This window comes from Oncorhynchus mykiss, chromosome 10 (genome assembly GCF_057628025.1).
Source record: "Oncorhynchus mykiss isolate SJ-2025 chromosome 10, ASM5762802v1, whole genome shotgun sequence".
Taxonomy (NCBI): domain Eukaryota; kingdom Metazoa; phylum Chordata; class Actinopteri; order Salmoniformes; family Salmonidae; genus Oncorhynchus; species Oncorhynchus mykiss.
The window spans coordinates 45661614-45685668 of record NC_143031.1 but is presented as its reverse complement, the minus strand read 5'-3'; the positions used below and the strand labels follow the sequence as shown (position 1 = coordinate 45685668).

Here is a 24055-nt window from a genome sequence, read left to right as displayed (position 1 = left end):
CCTTTTTCCCAACGAAGAAGAAGCTGGACAAAGAAGAAGGACAAATGAAACCGGGGGGACCTTTATCATCTCTCCGTGGGGGGCGAACATGGCAATGGCTGAGTAGATGATCTTTCCCTCCACAATATAGGCAGAGCCCTTTTTGGATCTGCTTTTGACGTTCGATACACGGGAGAAGAGCAGGGCCCAACTGCATGGGCTCAGGAAGACTCGGACGGGATGACATGGAAAGAGAAGGTTTCAGGTTCCTGGGTGGCAGGGTTCTTTGGCAATGAGGTGGTCGATGGAGATGGACATACAAATCTATTGATTTAAATCCTGAAGGTCACCTCTACAGGCCAGCTCCGCCTGAAGCTCCCTGTTGAACCCTCTTCAGTAGACAGTAAGTAAAGCAGCCTCATTCCATCCACTCCTTGCAGCCATGTTGAGGTACTCGAGGGCAGACTCGGCCGCTGTATTACATTCTTGTTGAAGTTCTATGAGGAGGTCTCCTATAGGACGACCAGAGGGAGAGTGATCGAATACCTCTTTGAAGAGGGTGTGGAAATGGGTCTCGGATCCGAGTTCTGTGCTGTTGGCAATCTATATGGCGTTGGCCTGATCCAGGGCTTTGCCTGTGAGTAGAGACACAACAAAATCCACCCTGCTCTTGTCGGTGGCGAAGTTAGTGGGTTGTGCTCAATGTATTTGCTGCATTGCATCAGAAATCCCTGACATTTCCCAGGTGAACCGTCATATTGTCCAGGCATGGATATGAACGAAGGAGGGCTATGAGTTACGATACCTGGCATCGGAGGAGTAGAGATAGGCTGGCAGAGAAGATGTCAAATTTCCTCCATAAATGCTCCTCTTGCTGGGTTAGGCACCACTGTAGCGTCGCTGATTCCATTCCATTATTGGGTGAGGTATTCTGCACTGAACACTCAGGGAGAAAAAGGTGTAGATTCACGTGCAGAGCGCGGCAGATGTTTATTAAGCCTTTGCAGAAGGCAGGAATCAGGGTCACAGGCAGGCAATGGTCAAACACAGGTAGGCAGTCAAAAACAAACAATACCTCACAACCATACAAACAGAAAGAACTGAACTAAGTAGGGAGCTGATGAGACCAGGTGAGAAATGAACACCGGTGAAATAAATGAACAGAAATGAAAGACAGGGCTACGTTCCAGAACACAAAGAAACAGGGCTACGTTCAAGAACACAAAGAAAAATAACAAAAGGTAGACTAAGAAAAGAAAAGCAGAACCTTACACAAACTGGAAACCACATATCCTGAGGCTGCATTTATTGTAGCCTTAATAAGGGAAATCTAAGGATAACGCTACCAAAGTTCTATCACATCTCCTGTGCTACTCGCTCATCAAGAACTTTGGACCATTGCTACTCCCTCTTCCAGGACAGCTAAAAGGACCTCCCCACCCTCCCTTTGGCAAATCAAATCATGCCTCCATTTTGCTCCTCCCCTCCTATTGGCAGAAACTTAAACAGGATGTACTCGTGGTAAAGAATGCTCAACATTGATCTGACCAATCGGAATCTATGCTTCAAGATTGTTTTGATCACATGAACTGGGAAATGTTCAGGGTTGTCTCTGAGAATAGTATTGACAAATACTAAGGGATAGAGTTCATCAGGAAGCGCATAGAGGATTTATTCCCACTGTGACGATTAGAACTTATCCAAACCAAAGACCGTAAATAGATGGCCACATTTGCACAAAACTGAAAGTGTGAACTACCATGGCAAGGTGACTGGGAACATAGACTTGTACAAACAGATCAGCTATGTCCTCCGTAAGGCAATCAAAGAGGCAAAGCGACAGTACAGGGTCAAAGTGAAATCACAATTTAACAGCTCAGGCATGAGATGTATTTGGCAGGGACTTCAGACAATCACAGATTATAAAGGGAAATCCAGCCACATCGCGGACACTGACGCCTCGCTCCTGGACAAGTTAAACACCTTATTCGTCCGCTTTGAGGAAAACACAGAGCTAACAACACAGGCCACTGACGCTAACAAGGACTCTGAGTTCTCGTTTTCCATGGCCAACTTCAGTAAGACATTTAAGAGTGTTAACCTCTCTAGGGTACGTGGGACGGTAGCATCCCACCTGGCCAACATCCGGTGAAATTGCAGAGCTCGAAATTCAAAAATACTCAATTCAAATATTTAACATTCTTGAAAATATGTGTTATACATCAAAATAAAGCTTAACTTCTTGTTAATCCAGCCACCGTGTCAGATTTCAAAAAGGCTTTACGGCGAAAGCAAACCATGCGATTATCTGAGGACAGCGCCCTGGATACAAATGCATGATAATCATATTTCAACCAGGCAGGTGAGCCACGAAAGTCAGAAATAGCGATATAAAAATGCCTTACCTTTGATCATCTTCTTCTGTTGGCACTCCAAAAGGTCCCAGTTACATCACAATTGGTCCTTTTGTTCCATAATGTCCTTCTTTATATCCATAAAAACTCAGTTTAGCTGGCGCGCTTCAGTCAATAATCCACTCAGTTTCCCTCCATCAAAATGCATACAAAATGAATCCCAAATGTTACTAATAAACTTTTCCAAACAAGTCAAACAACGTTTATAATCAAACCTTAGGTATCCTAATATGCAAATAAACTATAAAATTTAAGACGGAGAATAGTATGTTCATTACCGGAAATTAATGAGAAAGAACGCGCTTTCCTCCACGCGTTTGGAAACACTACAGCCAAAATGGGAGCCACCTAGAAAAACTACAATATCTGGGTCATTTTTCCAAAAACCAGCTTGAAACTCTTTCTAAAGACTGTTGACATCTAGTGGAAGCCCTAGGAGCTGCAATTTGGGAGGACTTGGGCTTATAATTATAGTACTAGCCATTGAAAATAGTGGTAAGCTGAATTTCTTTTGGGGGGGATGGTTTGTCCTCGGGGTTTCGCCTGTCATATCAGTTCTGTTATACTCACAGACATATTTTTAAAACTTTTAGAGACTTTAGAGTGTTTTCTATCTAAATCTACCAATTATATGCATAACCTTGCTTCTGGGCCTGAGTAACAGGCAGTTTATTTTGGGCACGCTTTTCATCCGGATGTCAAAATACTGCCCCCTACCCTAGAGAGGTTAACCCTTGCAAGGCTGCCGGCCTTCCAAGCTGCGTCCTCAGAGCATGTGCAGACCGACTGGCTGGAGTGTTTACGGACATATTCAATCTCTCCTTATCCCAGTCTGTTGTCGCCACTTGCTTAAAAATGTCCACCATTGTTCCTGTACCCAAGAAAGATACCTGGGGAGGACTGCCACCAGTCCTCCCTAGGTAACTGAACTAAATTACTATTGCCCTGTAGCACTCACTTCTGTCATCATGAAATGCTTTGAGAGGCTAGTTAAGGATAATATCACCTCCACCTTACCCGACACCCTAGACCCACTACAATTTGCATACCACCCCAACAGATTTATGGATGACACAATTGCCATCGCACTGCACACTGCCCTATCCCATCTGGACAAGAGGAATACCTATGTGAGAATGCTGTTTATCGACTTCAACTCATCCTTCAACACCATAGTGCCCTCCAAGCTCATCACTAAGCTCAGGGCCCTGGGTCTGAACCCCACCCTGTACAACTGGGTCCTGGACTTCCTGACGGTAGGTAACAACATCTCTGCCACGTTGATCCTCAACACGGGGGCCCCACAAGGTTGCTTCCTTAGCCCCCTCCTATACTTCCTGTTCACACATGACTGCGTGGCCACGCACGTCTCCAACTCAATCAAGTTTGCTGACAACACAACAGTGTTAGGCCTAATTACCAACGACGAAGAGACAGCCTACAGGGAGGAGGTGAGAGCCCTGTCGGAGTGGTGCCAGGAAAATAACCTGTCCCTCAACATCAACAAAGGGAAGGAGCTGATCGTGGACTACAGGAGACAGAAGATAGAGGATGCCCCCATCCATATCGACGAGGCCACAGTGGAGAGGGTGAAAAGCTTCAAGTTCCTCGGTGTGCACATCCCTGACAACCTGAAATGGTCCATCCACACAGACCATGTGGTGAAGAAGGCGTAACACAGTCATTGACACTGATCACTTTTAATAATGTTTAAATACTGTTTTACCCACTTCATATGTATTCTAGTATATATTCATTCAAGGATCATGCTATATAACTACTGCTGTACACACCTTTTCTATTTATATACTGTCCATACTGTCTATACACATCATATATATATATATATATATATATATATATAATGTGGTTTGGGATCACTTAGAAATGTCCTTGTTTTTGAAAGAAAAGCTATTTTTTGTCCATTATACTAACATAAATTGATCATAAATACAGTATAGACATTGTTAATGTTGTATATGACTATTGTAGCTGGAAATGGCAGATTTCTCGCCAATTTCTCACATGGAATAGCCTTCATTTCTCAGAACAAAAATAGACTGCGAGTTTCAGAAGAAAGTTATTTGTTGGTAGTATATATATATATATATATATATATTGTATATATATATATATATATATACTACCAACAAATAACTTTCTTCTGAAACTCGCAGTCTATATATTGTTTATCTATATTCCAGACTTTTATTTTGGGGATTTGTGTGTATTGTTTTGTATTGTTAGGTATTACTGCACTGTTCGACCTAGGAACATAAGCATTTTGCTGCACCTGTGATAACATCTGCAAAATATGTGTATGCGACCAATACATTTTAATTTGATTTGATTGATTTAGTAGCCCCACAGCTCTCGGTTCATGGTCTGTGAGCAGACAAGGGTTTGATACAAATCCTATATAGCTAGGTCTGTTCTATCAATCAACACACACTACGAAAGTTGGTGTCGCTATATTGAAATGAGACCCCTTGAAAGCTGTTTTCTTTCAACACCATAGCCAATTGTATAGTAGGTTCACAGTGTGCTAAGAACACTGAATAATGTGTAGGGTCTTAGAAAACCATAGAATAACCCACTCCTCCAAGAGGTACCGTAGGACTGTAATCGCTCGCTCGCACGCGAGCTTGCACGCCCACTCACTCACTGGCCAAGATATAGCAAAGCAGTGCGACAAAAAACAACAACACAGAGTTACACATGGGATAAACAAACGTACAGTCAATAACACAATAGAAAATGATGTGTACAGTGTACAGTGCAAATGTAGAAGAGTAGGGAGGTAAGGCAATAAATAGGCCATAGTGGCGAAATAATAACAATTTAGCATTAACACTGGAGTGATAGATGTGCAGATGATGATGTGCAAGTAGAGATACTGGGGTGCAAAAGCGCAAAAAGATAAATAACGATATGGGTATGACGTAGTCGGGTGTGCTATTTACAGATTGGCTATGTACAGGCACAGTGATCAGTAAACTGCTCTGACAACTGATGCTTAAAGTTAGAGAGGGAGATATAAGACTCAAGCTTCAGTGATTTTGGCAATTTGTTCCAGTCAATTGGCACCGGAGAACTGGAAGGAAAGGCGGCCAAAGGAAGTGTTGGCTTTGGGGATGACCAGTGAAATATACCTGCTGGAGTGTGTGCTACGGGTGAGTGTTGCAATGGTGACCAGTGAGCTGAGATAAGGTGGGGCTTTACCTAGCAAAGACTTATAGATGACCTGGAGCCAGTGGGTTTGGTGACGAATATGTAGTGAGGGCCAGCCAACGAGAGCATACAGTTCGCAGTGCTGGGTAGTATATAGGGCTTTGGTGACAAAATGGATCGTATTGTGATAGACTACATCCAGTTTGCTGAGTAGAGTGTTGGAGGCTATTTTGTAAATGACATCGCCGAAGTCAAGGATCGGTAGGATAGTCAGTTTTACGAGGGTATGTTTGGCAGCATGAGTGAAGGATGCTTTGTTGCAAAATAGGGAGCCGATTCTAGATTTCATTTTGGATTGGAGATGCTTAATGTGAATCTGGATGGAGAGTTTACAGTCTAACCAGACACCTATGTATTTGTAGTTGTCCACATATTCTAAGTCAGAACTGTCCAGAGTAGTGATGCTAGTCGGGCGGAGTGTGTGCCGGCAGCAATCGGCTAGCTGAGAGAGGGGCCTAGCTCGAGGCTAGCTCCAGGCTAACTGGTGCTTGCTTCGGGACAGAGACATTAGCCAGGAGTAGCCATTCGGATAGCAGCTAGCTAGCTGCGATGATCCGGTGTAAGGGTTCTTCCAGCTCTTACTAAATCATCCCCCTCCAAATGAATCTCCTCTCTGTGAATACCTACTCCCTAAACAGCTGTGTGTTTGTGTGAATACCAGTATTACGAGTGAACAGTATTACCCATGGAAAGAGATCACTTTAACACAACTGACCCAGAAGAAATGTCAGGAATGATTTTCCTGTTATTATTTTATTATTTTGTGGGAAATGATTTTGAGCGGTCATTGAGTATAGACACAATACTTCTATGTCTTTTTAGTTCATTTTGCATCAGATGAGCAAATGGAACACTTCTAGTTGGTCAGCTGGTTAGGGTTATCGCTAAGATTAATACTCCACTTGCTTTGTAGTGAATGACCTTGGGATTCACTGGGATCTCAGAGTAAGAAGAGTTAATTACACACACACACACACACACACACACACACACACACACACACACACACACCACATCCCACCTGCCACCTGTTCTGAGCTGCAGTTGAACTGTGGCTCATTGTGAATCTAATGGAGGTCTAGCGGCTGTATGCAAAGCAGGCCCAGTATCCCAGCAGCACCTAGAGGAGGGGGGACTCAGGAAGGAATTCTGGGAGGAGGTGGAGCTTCTAGGGAGAAAGACTGATATATCAGTCAGAGGAACAGAAAGACAGATTATACAGAATCAGAATCACATGGAGTCAATTATCTATTACATTTCTAAGGGAATTGAATGAAAGAAGTTTAAATCTAAGAACTTACTTGTTCACGTACATTTCCCTTTTACATGATTATCTCTACATTATGGACATGAGGTAGCATTTACTGTACAAAAATAAATACAACTTTAGCCTATAGTTTGTACCCAGTGGATCAGTGTGGACCTCCGAGAGTTTTGGAGCTCTCTACCTTGAGACTGGTCCCTCTATTGGCCCTGGCTCCATCAAAGAGAGCTGCTGTTGTCAGCTGATCCCAGGACTGTTTTCTCTCTGTCTGTTCAAGTGAAGAGGAGGATAAAATAATATTTTCATTCCTTCAATGACTTCTGTTTCCGTGGTGACCTTGACAGGGAAATCACGCGAGAGGTGAGCGTTTGGGCTTTAAAGAGATGACATCTGCTGTGGTTTGGCCTGTGTGTGGTGGTCTGCTCTCCGCTGTGATCAGGGTCTGTGCTGTGCGCCCTCCCCTGTGCTGTGAGGAGAGAGCGTATGGAGAACAAGGCTGTTGTTTTGACGCGTCATTTTATAGGCTTTGAAGTAACGTGTGTCCGAATACAAATGTACAAAATTACAATAGGGATTTATTGTCGTCCAACATTTTCAGAGCTACGTAAAAGCAATCGGAAATACTCCAATCCTGCAGAAATATTCTGCACAGCTAGTCATCCTAGTCTCAAGAGGTGATGATTGGTTATCCTAACAGCTCCCCCCTGTAACAGAGCAGAACTGGATATGCCTCTTCAACGTCCACAACAGACCCCATTCCCCAGTTGGCCTGCACCCCCCTCCCCTGCACCAGCCGTAATGCTGCATAGAGCCATGAGCCTGAGCCAGATCTAGAGGCTGAGCCTGCCTATCCTGCTCAGTGAGGCTCAACTTAGGCAGGCTCCTACAGCCAGCCCTCCCCCAATCCTCATCCACATCACTGGGCCAGCTCTAAATCACAGTCCTTCTACAGCTCCTCCTGCTTTAGCCGGGGAACTTCAGCATTCATGTTTGATCAGAGCCAAAGAGCAGGGAAAATAACAGCTCTTCATGGATATAGTAATAGTTGAATAGGAAACATCCCCAGTAATATCTGGGATAATGGTGGGCCGTGTACTGTATAGCCAGTAGGCAGTGGTGTGTGTGCTGGCTCCCTGTGGCTTTTTTGACACGTGTACAGTCCTGTTTCTGTCAAGATGGCAACCGTAATGCAAGCCCTGCCGAGCAAGAAGAGGAAGGGCAATTTAAGGCACGTTAGCCTCATGTCCCCGTTGCTACTTTTCTGCCTTTTTTTCCCACAGCTTGTGGTCTTAAATTGGCATCATGGTATCATTTTGACGATGCTGCGTATGATGAATAATCCAACCAGAATACATTTTTTTTTTAAATTAAGTATTGCGCTATTTATTGATGAATCACAGAGAGAAGTCTCTTGATGACAGAGCGATTATGTTTTCCCCCCTGGGCAGTTGACATATTTAAGCATTACAAAAAACCTCTTGTTATCTAACCCTACCATCGTGTACATAGAAAAAAGAGTGTTGTTTGTTGATTGCCCGTGCTGTTGTTTTTTTTAAATGTTGGATGGGATCAGAGATGGAGAAACAGGAGATGCTCCTTAAGGGCAGTGCACTCATACAGTGAAAAGTACACTAACTGCCTCCCTGCCTGTCAGTCTGCTGACGTTGCCCAATAAATAGGTCAGTGTTTTACCCTACAGTCAGTGAAGGATAAGGAATGTATGGGCGCCTGTGATACGTCCATCTTTAGCTGTCCCTGTGGACACTGACCACTCAGCAGTACTAAAGCATCCATTAGTCATGTGACTAGCCAGAGGGCCACACCCATGGGGGAGGGAAAAGAAGGGAACTTCCTGCAGTCAACCTGCTGATGACATCATACGTGTACAGCAGAGATATAGTTAACTAACAGTGCAAATGCTTTTACTTTCTATGTACTTATCCTTTCACTTCTAGTGCATTGATTCTAGCTCCCAGTATTTACAGTATAGTGTATTGTGCGTTCCCTGATGAATAGATAGAGTACTCATTGAGTATGCTTGATATTACAGACCCCAATGCCTGCGGTTGTTGACACAAATCATCATATTCATGAATATGCCCCTGTGGCCTACACGCAGGTGTAGTCTTGATGATGTAGTCCTTGTAGAGGACCATGAGTCAGAGGTGCCATCGATGAAGCCCTGTGCTGTGGCCCGGTGGCCCTGTCTGTCTGTGGAGGAATAATGGGATGCATTCGCAAGTGTTGTTTCAATGACCTGCGGGCGGAAGGCTTTGAACTTCCTTTCACTTTGATTGGCTGACCAGATAAGGGACCTGATTGGTCTGTGTTATTACTGTAATGGTCACATAAGGCCTGCGTCTGGGCGCTGGATATGAACATAGTACAACACTGCTAATAGTGACCTAATGAAAAGCACAACTGTTTTACCACAAGGCAGTATAGACGATCTCTCAACATGGCGCCTGTTTTTACGTAACAAGGGCCATGACTGATGACATCATGGTAACCACAGGATTGATATCTTTCTCAGAGGTAGGCTATTGAGTCTAGCATGGAATATTTCATGATTAACAGGACAGAGATACGGGCCCTAAGTTCCTCCAGGAACGAAGAGGATCAAGTAAATAAGTTAGGTTAGAGACATTGGAAATCAGTTGATCTTTTCTGATCAAAGATACCGGGTAGCGTTAGCCGCTTGTGATCAATCTAACGCCGTACTCTAAGCTGTTCCCAGATAGTGTGCAGGGTAACCATACTGCAGGTCGGGAGACAGACAGTCCTGTATTCTGTAAAAGTGAAACTAACGACCTCTCACTCCTCGTGGGGAGAGTGACACAATCTAACAGAAGCCCTCATGTGCATTCAGGTATATCCAGAAAAACTGCTTCACATGGGGAATATACTGTAGCGTGACTCACCACACCCAAACAAGTGTAGGAACTAGCTTTGTGTTGACTGTTTCAGTCCCACCCATATAAAAAAAATACTATTGTTTACTAAATAACAAACTATAGTATATGCTAGTATATACTGCAGTGTTTTTACATTGCTGTAGTATTTACTATAGTGTTTTTGTTTTACTATCTTTGACACAGAACTGGGTCTTCCTCCTTGAGGAAACCTACTGGACATATACTAAAAGAGGACATTTCCATAACCTGTAGGCAACACAATATATGGTCAATACTTGGCATGTAGGTTTCTCACTCATGGGGGGCACAAATTGGGCAATGGGGGAGAGAAATGGGTGGGGTATATGCAAATTAAATATGAGCATATCGACACAGTCTGTACTATAGTATTCTACAGTATACTACAGTTTACGACAGAATTCTATAGTAGGCCTGAGTACTATATTATCGAGGGTTACTACAGTGTGTAGGATAATATGTTGCAGTTTACTACTGAATTCTACAGTAAGTTCTACACATGATCAAGGGATACTACATTGTGCAGTATAGTATTCTACAATTTACTAAAGTTTACTACAGAATTCTATGGTAAGTAATGCACATGATCGAGGGATACTACATTGTGCAGTATAGTATTCTACAATTGACTACAGTTTACTGCAGAATTCTATAGTAAATACTGTTGTATTCTATAGTAAACTGTAGTATTTTTTTCATGTGGGCAGGGACAAGGCTACTTTAGTGTCTTATCACTGAAAACACACCCTCTCTCTCACTCACTTACACACACATATACTGTACATACACACACTGCAGCACTTATCTGCTTTATGAGGTGGAGTCAGCCCATCTCCCCACACTGTGAGTGAACCACCTCTGTCTACCTCTCTGACAGACATAAATCAGGGGGTTTCTCATGGGAATGATCTGACTTAAATCTAACAAACTGTTTTCCCATGCTGAGGCTTGATGATGTAACAAACTCTCCACAAACATTTAGATAAAGGCTTCTAATCCACACACACTCAAGCGCGCATGCACACACACTACAGTAGGGATGGGCGCGGTTAATTGAATATCCGGATATACGAACGTATTTTAGTGATCAATTACTTGGGGGTGGCAGGTAGCCTAGTGGTTAGGGCTTTGGACTAGTAACCCGCAAGGTTGCTAGATCAAATCCCCAAGCTGACAAGGTAAAAATCTGTTGTTCTGCCCCTGCCTTGTTAACCCGCTGTTGTCATTAGGCCTATTTTAAGAACGCAAAACACTCACCAGAAAAACTTATTACAGAATCAGTTCCATCATGGTGAAAATATTACCTTTCTTTCACTGTTGCTGTTAGCCAAACCACTGGAGAAAAGCAGCATGTCTTCTGTTTACCTCTGCCATTCATCGAGAGTCAATAGCAATTACTATCCGGATAATTTAAAAAAATTATGATATTAGTCGAATAATCAAATAATTTAAAATCTGCATCCATACCACGCATAGGCACACACACGCACACGCACTTCAAATGGGAAACCTGGAACAAGATGGCGCCAACGATGGTCGCCCTGTTGCTAGCTCGCAGGCTTTTGTTTATTTTAGTGTTATTTTTTACTTTAATTGAACAGAAAGGTTCCAGTGTTATGTCCTATGAATGACAAGAACTTCTGGACATCAGATCGAGGATAACTCACCACAAGTTTGAATTTCCGGAGCTGGATCCTTTGTCTGGATTACCCGAAGCAGTTCCTTTCATCACTGGAGCCCTTTTTCCAAGAAGATGCAGCCGGAGAAGGGTAAGGCGAGCTTTAGTACTAGTCCGATTTAAGTTAAAAGGGTAAACCACCCTCCGCTTCCTAGTATATTACTTGCTAATGTACAGTCTGTGGAAAATAAAGTTTGCAAGCTCAGAGCGCTGATTACCTACCAGATAAATACAAGAGACTAACTTAACTGCCTCACATAGACTTGGATTTTGGGGGAGGGGCCTTTATCAGGCTATACAGCCATCAGGGTTTTCCAGACATCGCATGGACTAGGAAAAATTACTTTGTGGGAAAAACAAAGGCGGAGGAGTATGTTAAAATCAACAACTCATAGTGCGATTGTAGGAATGTACAAAACCCTTAAGAGTTTCTGTTCCCCTGACCTGGAGTACCTCACGATCAAATGCCAACTCCATTATCTCCTGAGAAAAGGCACCTGTGGTAAGGTCTGTACAACGCTGGTCTGACCAATCGGAATCCATGCTACAAGACTGTTTTGTTCATGTGGACAGGGATATGTTCCGGGCCGCCTCTGGGAATAACATCAACAAATACACTGACTCTGTCTCTGGGTTCATCAGAAGGTGCATAGAAGATGTTGTTCCTATAGTGATGATTAGAATATACCCAAACCAAAATCCTTGGATAGATAGCAGCATTCGCACAAAACTGAAAGCAAGAATCAACGCATTTAACCACGGCAAGGTGACTGGAAACATGGACGGAGTACAAACAGACCACCTATGACCTCCACAAGACAATCAAAGAGGCGAAAAGACAGTACAGGGAGAAAGTGGAGTCGCAATTCAATGGCTGAGACATGAGACGTATGTGGCAGGGACTTCAGAGTGTCACTGCTTATAAAGGGAAAAACAGCACACCTTTTTCCCACGCTTCGAGGAAAACAACACAGAGCCGCCGAATTGGACCCCCGCTGCTCAAGAGGACTGCGGGCTTCCGATCTCTGTAGCTGACGTGAGTAGGACCTTCAAGCGTGTTAACCCTCGCAAGGCTGCTGGCCCAGACGGCATCCCAAGCCACACTCTCAGAGCATGCGCAGACCAGCTGGCTGGAATGTTTACGGACATTTTCAACCTCTCCATATCCCAGTCTGTCATCCCCACTTGCTTCAAGATGGCCACCATTGTTCCTATGCCCAAGCATGCAAAGGTAACTGAACTAAATGACTATTGACCCTCACACATTCACTTCTGTCATCATGAAGTGCTTGGAAAGGCTAATCAAGGACCATATCACCTCCACCTCCATTGAACCACTGCAATTTGTATACCGCCCCAACAGATCCACGGACAACACAATCACCATTGCACTGCACACCGCCCTATCCCACTTGGACAAGAGGAATACCTATGTGAGAATCCTGTTTTTAGACTATAGCTCAGCTTTTAACACCGTAGTGTTCTCTAAACTTGTCACTAAGCTTAGGGCCTTGGGTCTGAACTCCTCCCTGTGCCATTGGGTCCTAGATTTCCTGAGGGTCGGCAACAACACCTCCGCCACACTGATCCTCAACACGGGGGCCCCACAGGGGAGTCTGCTCAGCCCCATCCTGTACTCCCTGTTCACCCATGACTGCGTGGCCAAGCACGACTCCAACTCATCAAGTTTGCTAACGACACGACAGTGTTAGGCCTGATTAGCAACAACAATGAGACAGCCTACAGTGAGGAGGTGAGGGCCCTGGTGGAGTGGTGCCAGGAAAATAACCTCTCCCTCAACATCAACAAAATGAAGGAGCTGACCGTGGACTACAGGAGACAGAAGAGGAAGCATGCTCCCATCCACATTGATGGGCCACAGTGGATAGGGTCAAAAGCTTCAAAGTTCCTTGGTGTGCGTATCACTGAGGACCTGGAATGGTCTCACCACACCGACAGCGTGGTGAGGACAACAGCGCCCCTAGAACTTCAGTCAGCTGAAGAAATTTGGCATGACCCCAGGACCTTCACGAGCGTCCACAGATTCTGTGGGCTGCATCACTACCTGATATGGCAATTGCACCACCCTCAAACAGCATTGCTCTGTGCGGTCAGCCCAACGCATCATCAGGGGCACGATGCCTGCCCTCCAGGACATTTACAGCACAAAGGAAGGCCAAAAAGATCATTAAGGACCTGAGCCACAGACTGTTTACTCTGCTACGGTCTGACAGACAGAGTCAGTACAGATGCATCAAAGCCAAGGCCGAGAGACAAAAAAACTGCTTCTATTACCAGACCATCAGACTGTTGAACAGCTTCTATTACCAGGCCATCAGACTGTTGAACAGCTTCTACTACCAGGCCATCAGACTGTTGAACAGCTTCTATTACCAGGCCATCAGACTGTTGAACAGCTTCTATTACCAGGCCATCAGACTGTTGAACAGCTTCTATTACCAGGCCATCAGACTGTTGAACAGCTTATATTACCATCAGACTGTTGAACAGCTTATTTTACCATCAGACTGTTGAACAGCTTCTATCACCAGGCCATCAGACTGTTGAACAGCTTCTACTACCAGGCCATCAGACTGTTGAACAGCTTCTATCACCAGGCCTTCAGACTGTTGAACAGCTTCTATCACCAGACCATCAGACTGTTGAACAGCTTCTATCACCAGGACTTCAGACTGTTAAACAGCTTCTATCACCAGACCATCAGACTGTTGAACAGCTTCTATTACCAGGACTTCAGACTGTTGAACAGCTTCTATCACCAGACCAGCAGACTGTTGAACAACTTCTATTACCAGGCCTTCAGACTGTTGAACAGCGATTACTAGCCGTCTACCAGGTGATGCTCACTCACTCACATGAAACACACACAAGCTGTCACACACACTTCATACTCACAAACACACACACATACACACTCACCCACTCACACACAGCAAACACTGCTGTCCCATGTCATAGAGACATTGAACCAATGGACACTTCCCGTTTCACAATGTTTCACAAAAACTGTATTCCTGCAACGCTTGTGATTGTTTTCACATTTCATTTATGCCCTTTCTTGCACTATGATTTTTTTGGGGGCACCATGATGTTCTGATAAACATCCCAAAAAAATTGCATTCAAGCCTCAGTTTTGGATTTATTAAATTTTTCGACAGTGTGCAGGTCTCCATCTCTTTCAATACTGTATTCCCGACATCGCTCATTCTAATGTTTATACTACTGTACTTTGTTTTTAGCTACACTGCTTTTACACACCGCATATACTGGATTCTACTAATGTACATATAATTCTTAGTATTGTCACACCCTGGCCATACAGAGGCTTTTATTCTCTATTTTGGTTAGTCCAGGGTGTGACTAAGGTGGGCATTCTAGTTTCTTTATTTCTATGTTTTCTATTTCTTTGTGTTTGGCCGGGTGTGGTTCTCAATCAGAGACAGCTGTCTATCGTTGTCTCTGATTGAGAACCATATTGTTTTGTTCGGTGTCATTTTGATTAAATAAAAGAAAATGTACACTCACCACGCTGCACCTTGGTCCTCTCCTTTCAACAGCCGTGACAAGTATATCTGGTGTAAATTCATCCTCTGTATGTGCATATAGATTGCATTTTGATTAATGTTACAGTGCTATCTGGTTTGTTAATTGGATTCGTCCCGACATTCATTCTTCATTTCTTGTTGTACTTTCTTTTTCTTTTCTTTTTTTTACATTAAAATGATTTGTGAACTTGTTTGACGTTTTACTGTATTTTTAGGCGCTAGTAACATCAGCATTTCGCCACACCAGCTATAACATCTGCTAAGCTGTATACGCGACCGACAAGCTTCGATTTGATTTGACACACACAGACATTTGCAAGTGGTCCGGGAGTGAATCCTGTGCTGCCTGGTGGCTTTTGTTCACTAATGTAGGTCTCCAGTCTAAGAGGCTGCGTGGCCCTGAGACTGTTGGACTGTAAATCACATGATGGGCCTCCAGGGCGAGGCTGTGAAAAGAGCCTAAGATGGAGGATGAGGGAGGGGATGAGAGATTTTAAACATGTAGCCCAGCGCTCACTCTCCATATCCCGGTTGCGATTTCACAGTCGAACAAAGTCATTGGACACCATTCCAGCGCCAGACAGCTCATTAGCTCGCGTCCTTCTAACAGCCTGAGAAGAATGTGCTGTCTCTTGAAGGTTGCGCTTCCTTGACTTTCACTTGGTTACATTGGGAGAGGGAATTACCCTAATTTAACTGAATCTGTAGCTGTTTTCCTCATCTCAAACTGTAGTCAACAGGGTTCAGGTTGACAATGAGTATACTGTCTTGAGCCTAACCTTAACTTGCACAGATGAATCCCCATAGATTCTTCCAGATGGCTATCCCATCTTTATCCGGGAGCCCTCTCCACATGACCTAAATAGGTCAATGTTCCTGATGTAGTTGGAATCCCTAACTAGGGGTGTGCTCTACTGCAAGCTGCAGATCTGTCTTACTGTCCTGTATGCTGCTGCCATTCCTAGAGGGCCTACTGTTTACTATGCGGAGCATGCTCCTGTCACTCTCATGATATTACCCTGGTCCTGATGCTCCAGGAGAGGGCTTCAAAAGCCCACAGCTGCAATAACAATGTAAGAGAGCAGCAGAGAAAAATAAGAAACTCTGTTGGAGCCTCTGCTTCATATTATATTACTGCCCTAACCTAGGCCCTACCCTTACTGGGCCCTACCCTTGCTGCAGCTGAGCAGCCATGCCCTATAACACACATTCTAAATCGCTGGCCCAAACGTCCGCCTCACACATTCACATTTAGGTACAGAGATGCCTGAGAGGATGTTGTGTGACGTGTAACAGGCATAGCAACGTAATGGAACACAATGTGACATACACTGCAAATGGCGAGATATGTTTCTGAAACATGTTTCGTCGTGGGCCTACATAAAACATAGATCGATTGGAACGTCAAGTGTGTTTTAATAACTGGAAGCGCCTGTTTGTACTGAGGCCTGGTTGAATCTCTGATGATCAGGCTACACATGGAAAATACCGTACTGGCTGCAACTGCAATAGTACAGTAGTCCAGGATTTTACATCGGGGATGTAACAGTTTGACTATGCTGAGGACTAAATTGTCTGTTTACAGATGCTTCCTAATGAAGTCAGATGTGTACTAGTGGATTTATCTCCCCCTAGATGAATATAAGTCGATGGGCTGCAGTCTCCATACTATACACTTTCTTGTCAGTTTCTCTCCATCATCTCAGCGGACGATGATCTCAGCAAAGATCTGTGATCTACTTGGAGCTTCTGTCGAATGTAGTCATTCAGATGTGAACATGGTTTTATAGCTAGATGTTTTCCAGTCTCTAAATCTTGTGATTGGATTGTTTTTTCCTCTGGCACACGGCAGATCTAAAACATTACACAGAGTAGTTCCTGAACACAGAGGCCTTCCTTCAAGAAAAATATTAGGAACCAGAGAGTGAAACTATGACAGGAAATTGTAGGTCTAAGTAAAGACAGATTATGGGATCTTGTGCCCCCCCCCCCGGAGCACAGAGAGAGCCCTTCTTGTGACCCGTGGAGATTTAAAACACGCTGGCTTGAGGCTGCTCATGCCTCTACTGACAGCGAACATTACACAGTGAGGGGGAGACAGACAGCCATCCAGAGACTATTACCTTGTAGAGTTTTGTTGAACTCCTGACAAAGTCTTACAGCAATTGTACTCAAGTTCAAAACCATTACAACATTCCTCAAATTTCTTGATTCAGTTATTTGGAATGATTTATTTTTTTTGAAATGTGGGATGGATGTTGATCTGTTTAAAGCCTGCAGTGTGCAGAGGGAGTGGTGGCTTTCGAGTATATTTTGCTATCTCAGGGGAGAGCCTGTAGGCATGGCTCTCTTCTCTCTTTCCACTTTGATCCTAAGAATCGCTTACTTTATCATAGCCTCATGCTAAACTTCCCTCTCTCTTGTTTTCCCCCTTCGTCCTAGGATACTGTGAGTGTTACTAAAGATGTCCGATAGTGTCGATATTGAAGAGAAACCGCCAGCCCCTCCCTTGAGAATGAACAGTAGTTCCCGAGACTCTTCATCAGTGAATCACGGCTCCAAACCTCTCCCAATGGCTCCTGAAGAGAAGAACAAGAAGGTTCGCCTGCGCTCCATCTTCCCTGGAGGAGACAAGAGTGAGTAGACATCTGCATCACCCTTTACTATAGTATAGAACTAGGGCCCTGAGTATGTCCTGACCACGTCACCTAAATATGAATAGCTAGGCCTGGAGTTCTTGTGGGTTTCCACGAAACCCGAGACATCCTCACTGGCTCACGAGGTCAAGTGAAAACAAGGAACCCATTGATCAGTGATAGAGTCACATCACTGTTTTATTAGGGTTAGGAGCCCTCTCTGAGCTATGCAATTTGGGATATGGGTATTGTATTTATTTTTAGCTCTCCCCTCGGCAAAAAAGTGAAACAATCTCAGTTATATAAAAGTTGCTAGAGTCATATAATCCTTGTAAAAACAGTTCTTATTCAAATAATATTGAAAATCACTGTTCAAGAATAATGATACCGATTTCAACGTACAGTGCATTCGGAAAAGTATTCAGACCCCTTGACCATTTCTACATTTTGTTAGGTTACAGCCTTATTCTAAAATGTATAATTGTTTTTTCAATCGACACACAATACCCCATAATGACAAAGCAAAAACTGTTTTTTATTAAAAATGTAAAACAAAAAAATGACATTTATATACAGTACCAGTCAAAAGTTTGGAAACACTCATTCTTACTCATTCAAGGGTTTTTCTTTATTTGTACTATTTTCTACATTGTAGAGTAATAGTGAAGGCATCAAAACTATGAAATAATGCATATGGAATCATGTAGTGACCAAAAAGTATGAAACATATCAAAATATATTTTTTTTATATTTGAGATTCTTCAAAGTAGCCACCCTTTGCCTTGACAGCTTTGCACACTCTTGGCATTCTCTCAACCAGATTCATGAGGCCACCTGGAATGCATTTCAATTAACAGGGGTGCCTTGTTGAAAGTTAATTTGTGGAATTTCTTTCCTTCTTAATGCATTTGAGCCAATCAGTTGTGTTGTGGCAAGGTAGGGGTGGTATACAGAAGATAGCTCTATTTGGTAAGGGCCAAGTCCATATTATCTCAAATAAGAAAAGAAAAACAACAACGAATTGCTGCAAAGAAACTACTACTGAAGGACACCAATAATAATAAGACATTTGCTTGGGTCTAGAAACACAAGCAATATACATTAGACTGTTGGAAATCTGTCCTTTGGTCTGATGAGTCCAAATGTGAGATTTTTGCTTCCAACCGTCGTGTCTTTGTGAGACGCGGAGTAGGCGAACAGATGATCTCTGCATGTGTGTTCCCACCATGAAGCACGGGGGAGGAGGTGTCTGTGATTTATTTAGAATTCAAGGCACACCTACCCAGCATGGCTACCACAGCATTCTGCAGCGATATGCCATCCCATCTGGTTTGGGATTAGTGGGACTATCATTTGTTTTTCAACAGAACAATGACACAACCCACCTCCAGGCTTTGTAAGGGCTATTTGACCAAGAAGGAAAGTGATGGAGTGCTGTATCAGATGACCTGGCCTCCACAATCACCCAACCTCAACCCAATTGAGATGGTTTGGGATGAGTTAAAATCAAACGTTTTGTCACATGCGCCGAATACAATAAGTGTAGACCTTAACGTGAAATGCTTACTTTATACAAGCCCTTAACCAACAGTGCAGTTCAAGAAGAGCTAAGAAAATATTGACCAAATAAACGAAAGTAAAAAAATTATAATTTAGAGTAACACAATTACGTAACAATAATGAGGCTATATACAGGGGGTACCGGTACCGAGTCAGTGTGCGGGGGTACAGGATAGTTGAGGTAATTTGTACACGTAGGTAGGGGTGAAGTGACTCTGTATAGATAATATACAGCGAGTAGCAGCAGTGTACAGTACAACAAACAAATGGAGGTGTGGGGTGGTCAATGTAATAGTCTGGTGGCCATTTGATTAATTGTTCAGCAGTCTTATGGCTTAGGGGTAGAAGCTGTGAAGGAGCCTTTTGGTTCCTTACCGCTTGCCATACGGTTGCAGAGAAAACAGACTGTGACTTGGGTGACTGGAGTCTCTGACAATTTTATGGGCTTTCCGCTGACTATTATATAGGTCCTGGATGGCAGGAAGCTTGGCCCCAGAGATGTACTGGGTCGTACGCACTACCCTCTGTAGCGCCTTACGGTCAGATGCCGAGCAGTTGCCTTACCAGGCGGTGAGGGAACCGGTCAGGATGCTCTCGATGGTGCAGCTGTAGAACTTTTTGAGGATCTGGGGACCCATACCAAATCCTTTTAGTCTCCTGAGGGGGAAAATGTTTTGTCGTGCCCTCTTCACAACTGTCTTGGTATGTTTGGACCATGATAGTTTGTTGGTGATGTGGACACCAATGAACTTGAAACTCTCGACCCACTCCACTACATTCCCATTGATGTTAATGGGGGCATGTTCGGACCACCTTTTCCTGTAGTCCACGATCAGCTCCTTTGTCTTGCTCACATTGAGGGAGAGGTTGTTGTCCTGGCACCACACTGTCAGTTCTCTGACCTCCTCCCTATAGGCTGTTTCATCGTTGTCGGTGTTTAGTCATCGTTGTCGGTGTTAAGGTGTTTAGTCACCGGGGTCCTTAGCTTAGTGATGAGCTTCATAGGCACTATGGTGTTGAACGCTGAGCTGTAGTCAATGGACAGCATTCTCACATAGGTGTTCCTTTTGTCCAGGTGGGAAAGGGCAGTGTGGAGTGCGATTGAGATTGCGTCATCTGTGGATCTGTTTGGGCGGTATACGAATTGGAGTGGGTCTAGGTTATCCAAGAGGATGCTGTTGATGTGAGGCATGACCAACCTATCAAAGCACTTCATGGCTACCGACATGAGTGCTAAGGGGCGGTAATCATTTAGGCAGGTTACCTTCGCTTCCTTGGGCACAGGCACTATGGTGGTCTGCTTGAAACATGCAGGTATTACATACTCAGTCAGGGAGAAGTTGAAAATGTCAGTGAAGACACTTGCCATTTGGACCGCAGAATGAAGGAAAAGCAGCCAACAAGTGCTCAGCATATGTGGGAACTCCTTCAATACTGTTGGAAAAGCATTCCAGGTGAAACTGGTTGACAGAATGCCAAGAGTGTGCAACGCTATCATCAAGGCAAAGGGTGGCTATTTTGAAGAATCTGAAATATATAATATATTTTGATTTGTTTAACACTTTTTTGGTTACTACATGATTCCATATGTGTTATGTCATAGTTTTGTTGCCTTCATTATTATTCTACAATGTAGAAAATTGTAAAAGTAAAGAAAAACCCTTGAATGAGTAGGAGTGTCCAAACCTTTGACTGGTACTGTAAGTATTCAGACCCTTTACTCAGTACTTTGTTGAAGCAACTTTGGCAGCGATTACAGCCTTGAGTCTTCTTGGGTATGACGCTACAAGCTTTCCTGTATTTGGGGAGTTTCTCCCATTCTTCTCTGCAGATCCTCTCAAGCTCTGTCAGGTTGGATGGGGAGCGTTGCTGCACAGCTATAGTCAGGTCTCTCCAGAGATTGGGTTCAAGTCCGAGCTCTGTCTGGGCCACTCAAGGACATTCAGAGACTTGTTCAGAAGCAGCTCCTGCGTTGTCTTGGCTGTGTGCTTAGGGTCGTTGTCCTGTTGGAATGTGAACCTTTGCCCCCAGTTGGAGGTACGCACTTTGGAGCAGGTTTTCATCAAGGATCTCTCTGTACTTTGCTCCGTTCATCCTTCCCTCGATCCTGACTAGTCTCCCAGTCCCTGCAGCTGAAAAACATTCCCACAGCATGATGCTGCCACCACCATGCTTCACCGTAGGCATGGTGCCAGGTTTGCTCCAGACCTGATGCTTGGCATTCAGGCCAAAGAGTTCAATCTTGGTTTCATCAGACCAGAGAATCTTGTTTCTTGAGTCTTTAGGTGCCTTATGGCAAACTCCAAGCGGGCTGTCATGTGCCTATTGCTGAGGAGTGGGTTCCGTCTGGCCACTTTACCATAAAGACCTGATTGGTGGAGGGCTGCAGAGATGGTTGTTCTTCTGGAAGGTTCTCGCATCTCCACATGGGAACTCTAGAGCTCTGTCAGAGTGACTATCGGGTTCTTGGTCACCTGCCTGACCAAGGCACTTCTCCACCGATTGATCAGTTTGGTTAGGCGGCCAGCTCTAGGAAGAATCTTGGTGGTTCTAAACTTCTTCCATTTAAGAATGATAGAGGCAACACTGTTCTTGGGGACCTTCAATGCTGCAGAAATGTTTTGGTACCCTTCCCCAGATCTGTGTCTTGACACATTCCTGTCTCTGAGCTCTATGAACAATTCTTTCAACCTCATGGCTTGGTTTTTGCTCTGACATGCACTGTTAACTGTGGGACCTTATATAGACAGGTGTGTGCCTTTCCAAATAATGTCCAATCATTTGAATTTACCACAGGTGGACTCCAATCAAGTTGTAGAAACATCTCAAGGATGATCAATGGAAACAGGATGCACCTGAGCTCAATTTCGAGTCTCATGGCAATGGGTGTGTTTTTATTTTTTATAAATGTGCAAACATTTCTAAAATCCAGTTTTTGCTTTGTCATTATGGGGTGATGTGTGTAGATTGCTGAGGATAAAAAAATAAAAAATACATTTTTTAGAATAAGGTTGTAATGTAACAAAATGTGGAAAAAGTCAAGGGGTCTGAATACTTTCCGAAGGCACTGTATCATCTCTTTAAAATCCCTGTCCCTGTATTAGAAATAGATCTGCATGTTCTTTTGTTCCTCCGTGCAGCAAACAAGAAGAAGGAGAAGGAGCGTCCTGAGATCTCCCTGCCCTCAGACTTTGAGCACACCATCCATGTTGGTTTTGACGCTGTTACAGGGGAGTTCACTGTAAGTTTCAGTTTCAGTGTCACATTATTTTTGTCGTATGTACAGGATACACGTGGTATATCACCGTCTAACGAATTGCTTACTTGCAGGCTCCTTCTCGACAATGCAACAACAATAAGAACTAATAAAAGATAAGAATACGAACATCAAGTAAATGGCTTATTAGAATAGAATAAACATTTTAGCATAAGTATATTACAGGAAGGCACAATTTATAGTCCAATAGTACATCTTTAAGTGACAGATCAAGGTATTTCCAGTGCATATATTTATACAGTATATCACAGACAAGGAAGGTGTCTAGTAGTAGCTATTAGTACACCCTTATCACCCATATTACCACTACTCGTTAACTATAACCCAGACATGAAAAGGTGTGCAGAGGCGGTAGCAATGAGGTCAAAGAGTGGATCTAACCCCTGACCTATGACCTGTGACCTCTCTCCCCCAGGGCATCCCAGAGCAGTGGGCACGCCTCCTTCAGACCTCCAACATCACCAAGCTGGAGCAGAAGAAGAACCCTCAGGCCGTGCTGGACGTGCTCAAGTTCTACGACTCCAAAGAGACGGTCAACAACCAGAAATACATGAGTTTCACCTCCGGAGGTGAGAACACAAAAACACACAATGCCCAGATCATCTCGCTGTCATACGTTTTCTGAATTAAAAAATTATAAAATGTGATACTGAGCAAAAGCTTTGACTATTTATTGGAGAGTCTACATGCTGACATCTGTCAGCGTGTTGTCACTGTTAGAGAATTGGACGTCGGGCAATGATTCCTTTCTCTTTCAGACAAATCCGCACATGGATACATAGCAGTCAACACTCTGGTAAGTGCTCACCCATTTCAAACATGTCCCTTTCCTCTCAACAACTAATTAGCCCACATTTATTGAAGGAGAAACAAATAAGAGCTTGCACTCGTTGTAGTATTCTCTCCTCAGACGTAGAGTGCTGTGGAGCTTTTGTAAGGACTGTAAGCGAAGACTGTCTATTATCATTACCCTGACCTCACACGACTGTCTCAGAGTCTAAACGTCCCTTTGGAAATCAGCCTAATGACTCTCTCTGGGCTGCCACAATGGCTCAGTTTATTTTAATGATGAACCGTTTTGTCATATTTCATATATTTTGAAAACCATTGTCCCTATAGGCCCTTGATCGGGTAGTTGTGTGCGGGTAACTGTCTACACAAGTGATGGAACCAATCTCCTCACTGTATGATAGCTAGACTGGTAAGTTCTAGTCGGAACTAGAAGCACAAGCATTTCGCTACACTCGCATTAACATCTGCGAACCCGTGTGTGTATGTGACCAATACAATTAGATTTGATTTGATTTGGGGGGGAAAAGTTGCTATTGACTAAATATTCTTTGGACAGTTTCATTGGTGGACTGAGAAAGAAGACTCAGATGGTCATGTGCATTTAGTCTTTCTGTCTGTTGGCACTTTACCTCTGGATTGGGTGTGAGGAGTCTGAGCACGGAGACCCTTCTCTCTATTATGGTTTTGTTATGTCTGGAGAAGGCTGTTGTTCCCAGGCGATGGTG

The 24055-nt window shown here is 43.8% G+C and overlaps 1 protein-coding gene and 1 non-coding gene across 3 annotated transcripts in view; one reads left to right on the top strand and one right to left on the bottom strand.

The window, feature by feature from the left end:
* LOC110534031 (serine/threonine-protein kinase PAK 3) overlaps window positions 1-24055 on the top strand; it is a 57943-nt gene that overhangs the window by 9651 nt on the left and 24237 nt on the right. Inside the window, exons 2-6 of one of the 2 annotated variants that reach the window (XM_090186811.1) lie at window positions 17508-17701; window positions 22058-22147; window positions 22402-22502; window positions 22954-23107; window positions 23297-23334. In XM_090186811.1, the coding sequence (XP_090042937.1) occupies window positions 17530-17701; window positions 22058-22147; window positions 22402-22502; window positions 22954-23107; window positions 23297-23334 (555 nt within the window). In that variant the 5' untranslated portion in view covers window positions 17508-17529. The remainder of the gene's footprint in view (window positions 1-17507; window positions 17702-22057; window positions 22148-22401; window positions 22503-22953; window positions 23108-23296; window positions 23335-24055) is intronic. The other variant, XM_021618666.3, reaches the window with a different exon arrangement.
* On the bottom strand, window positions 9989-10042 carry LOC118937071 (U7 small nuclear RNA). The gene has a single exon (XR_005034467.1). It is a non-coding gene; the product is annotated as a U7 small nuclear RNA (small nuclear RNA).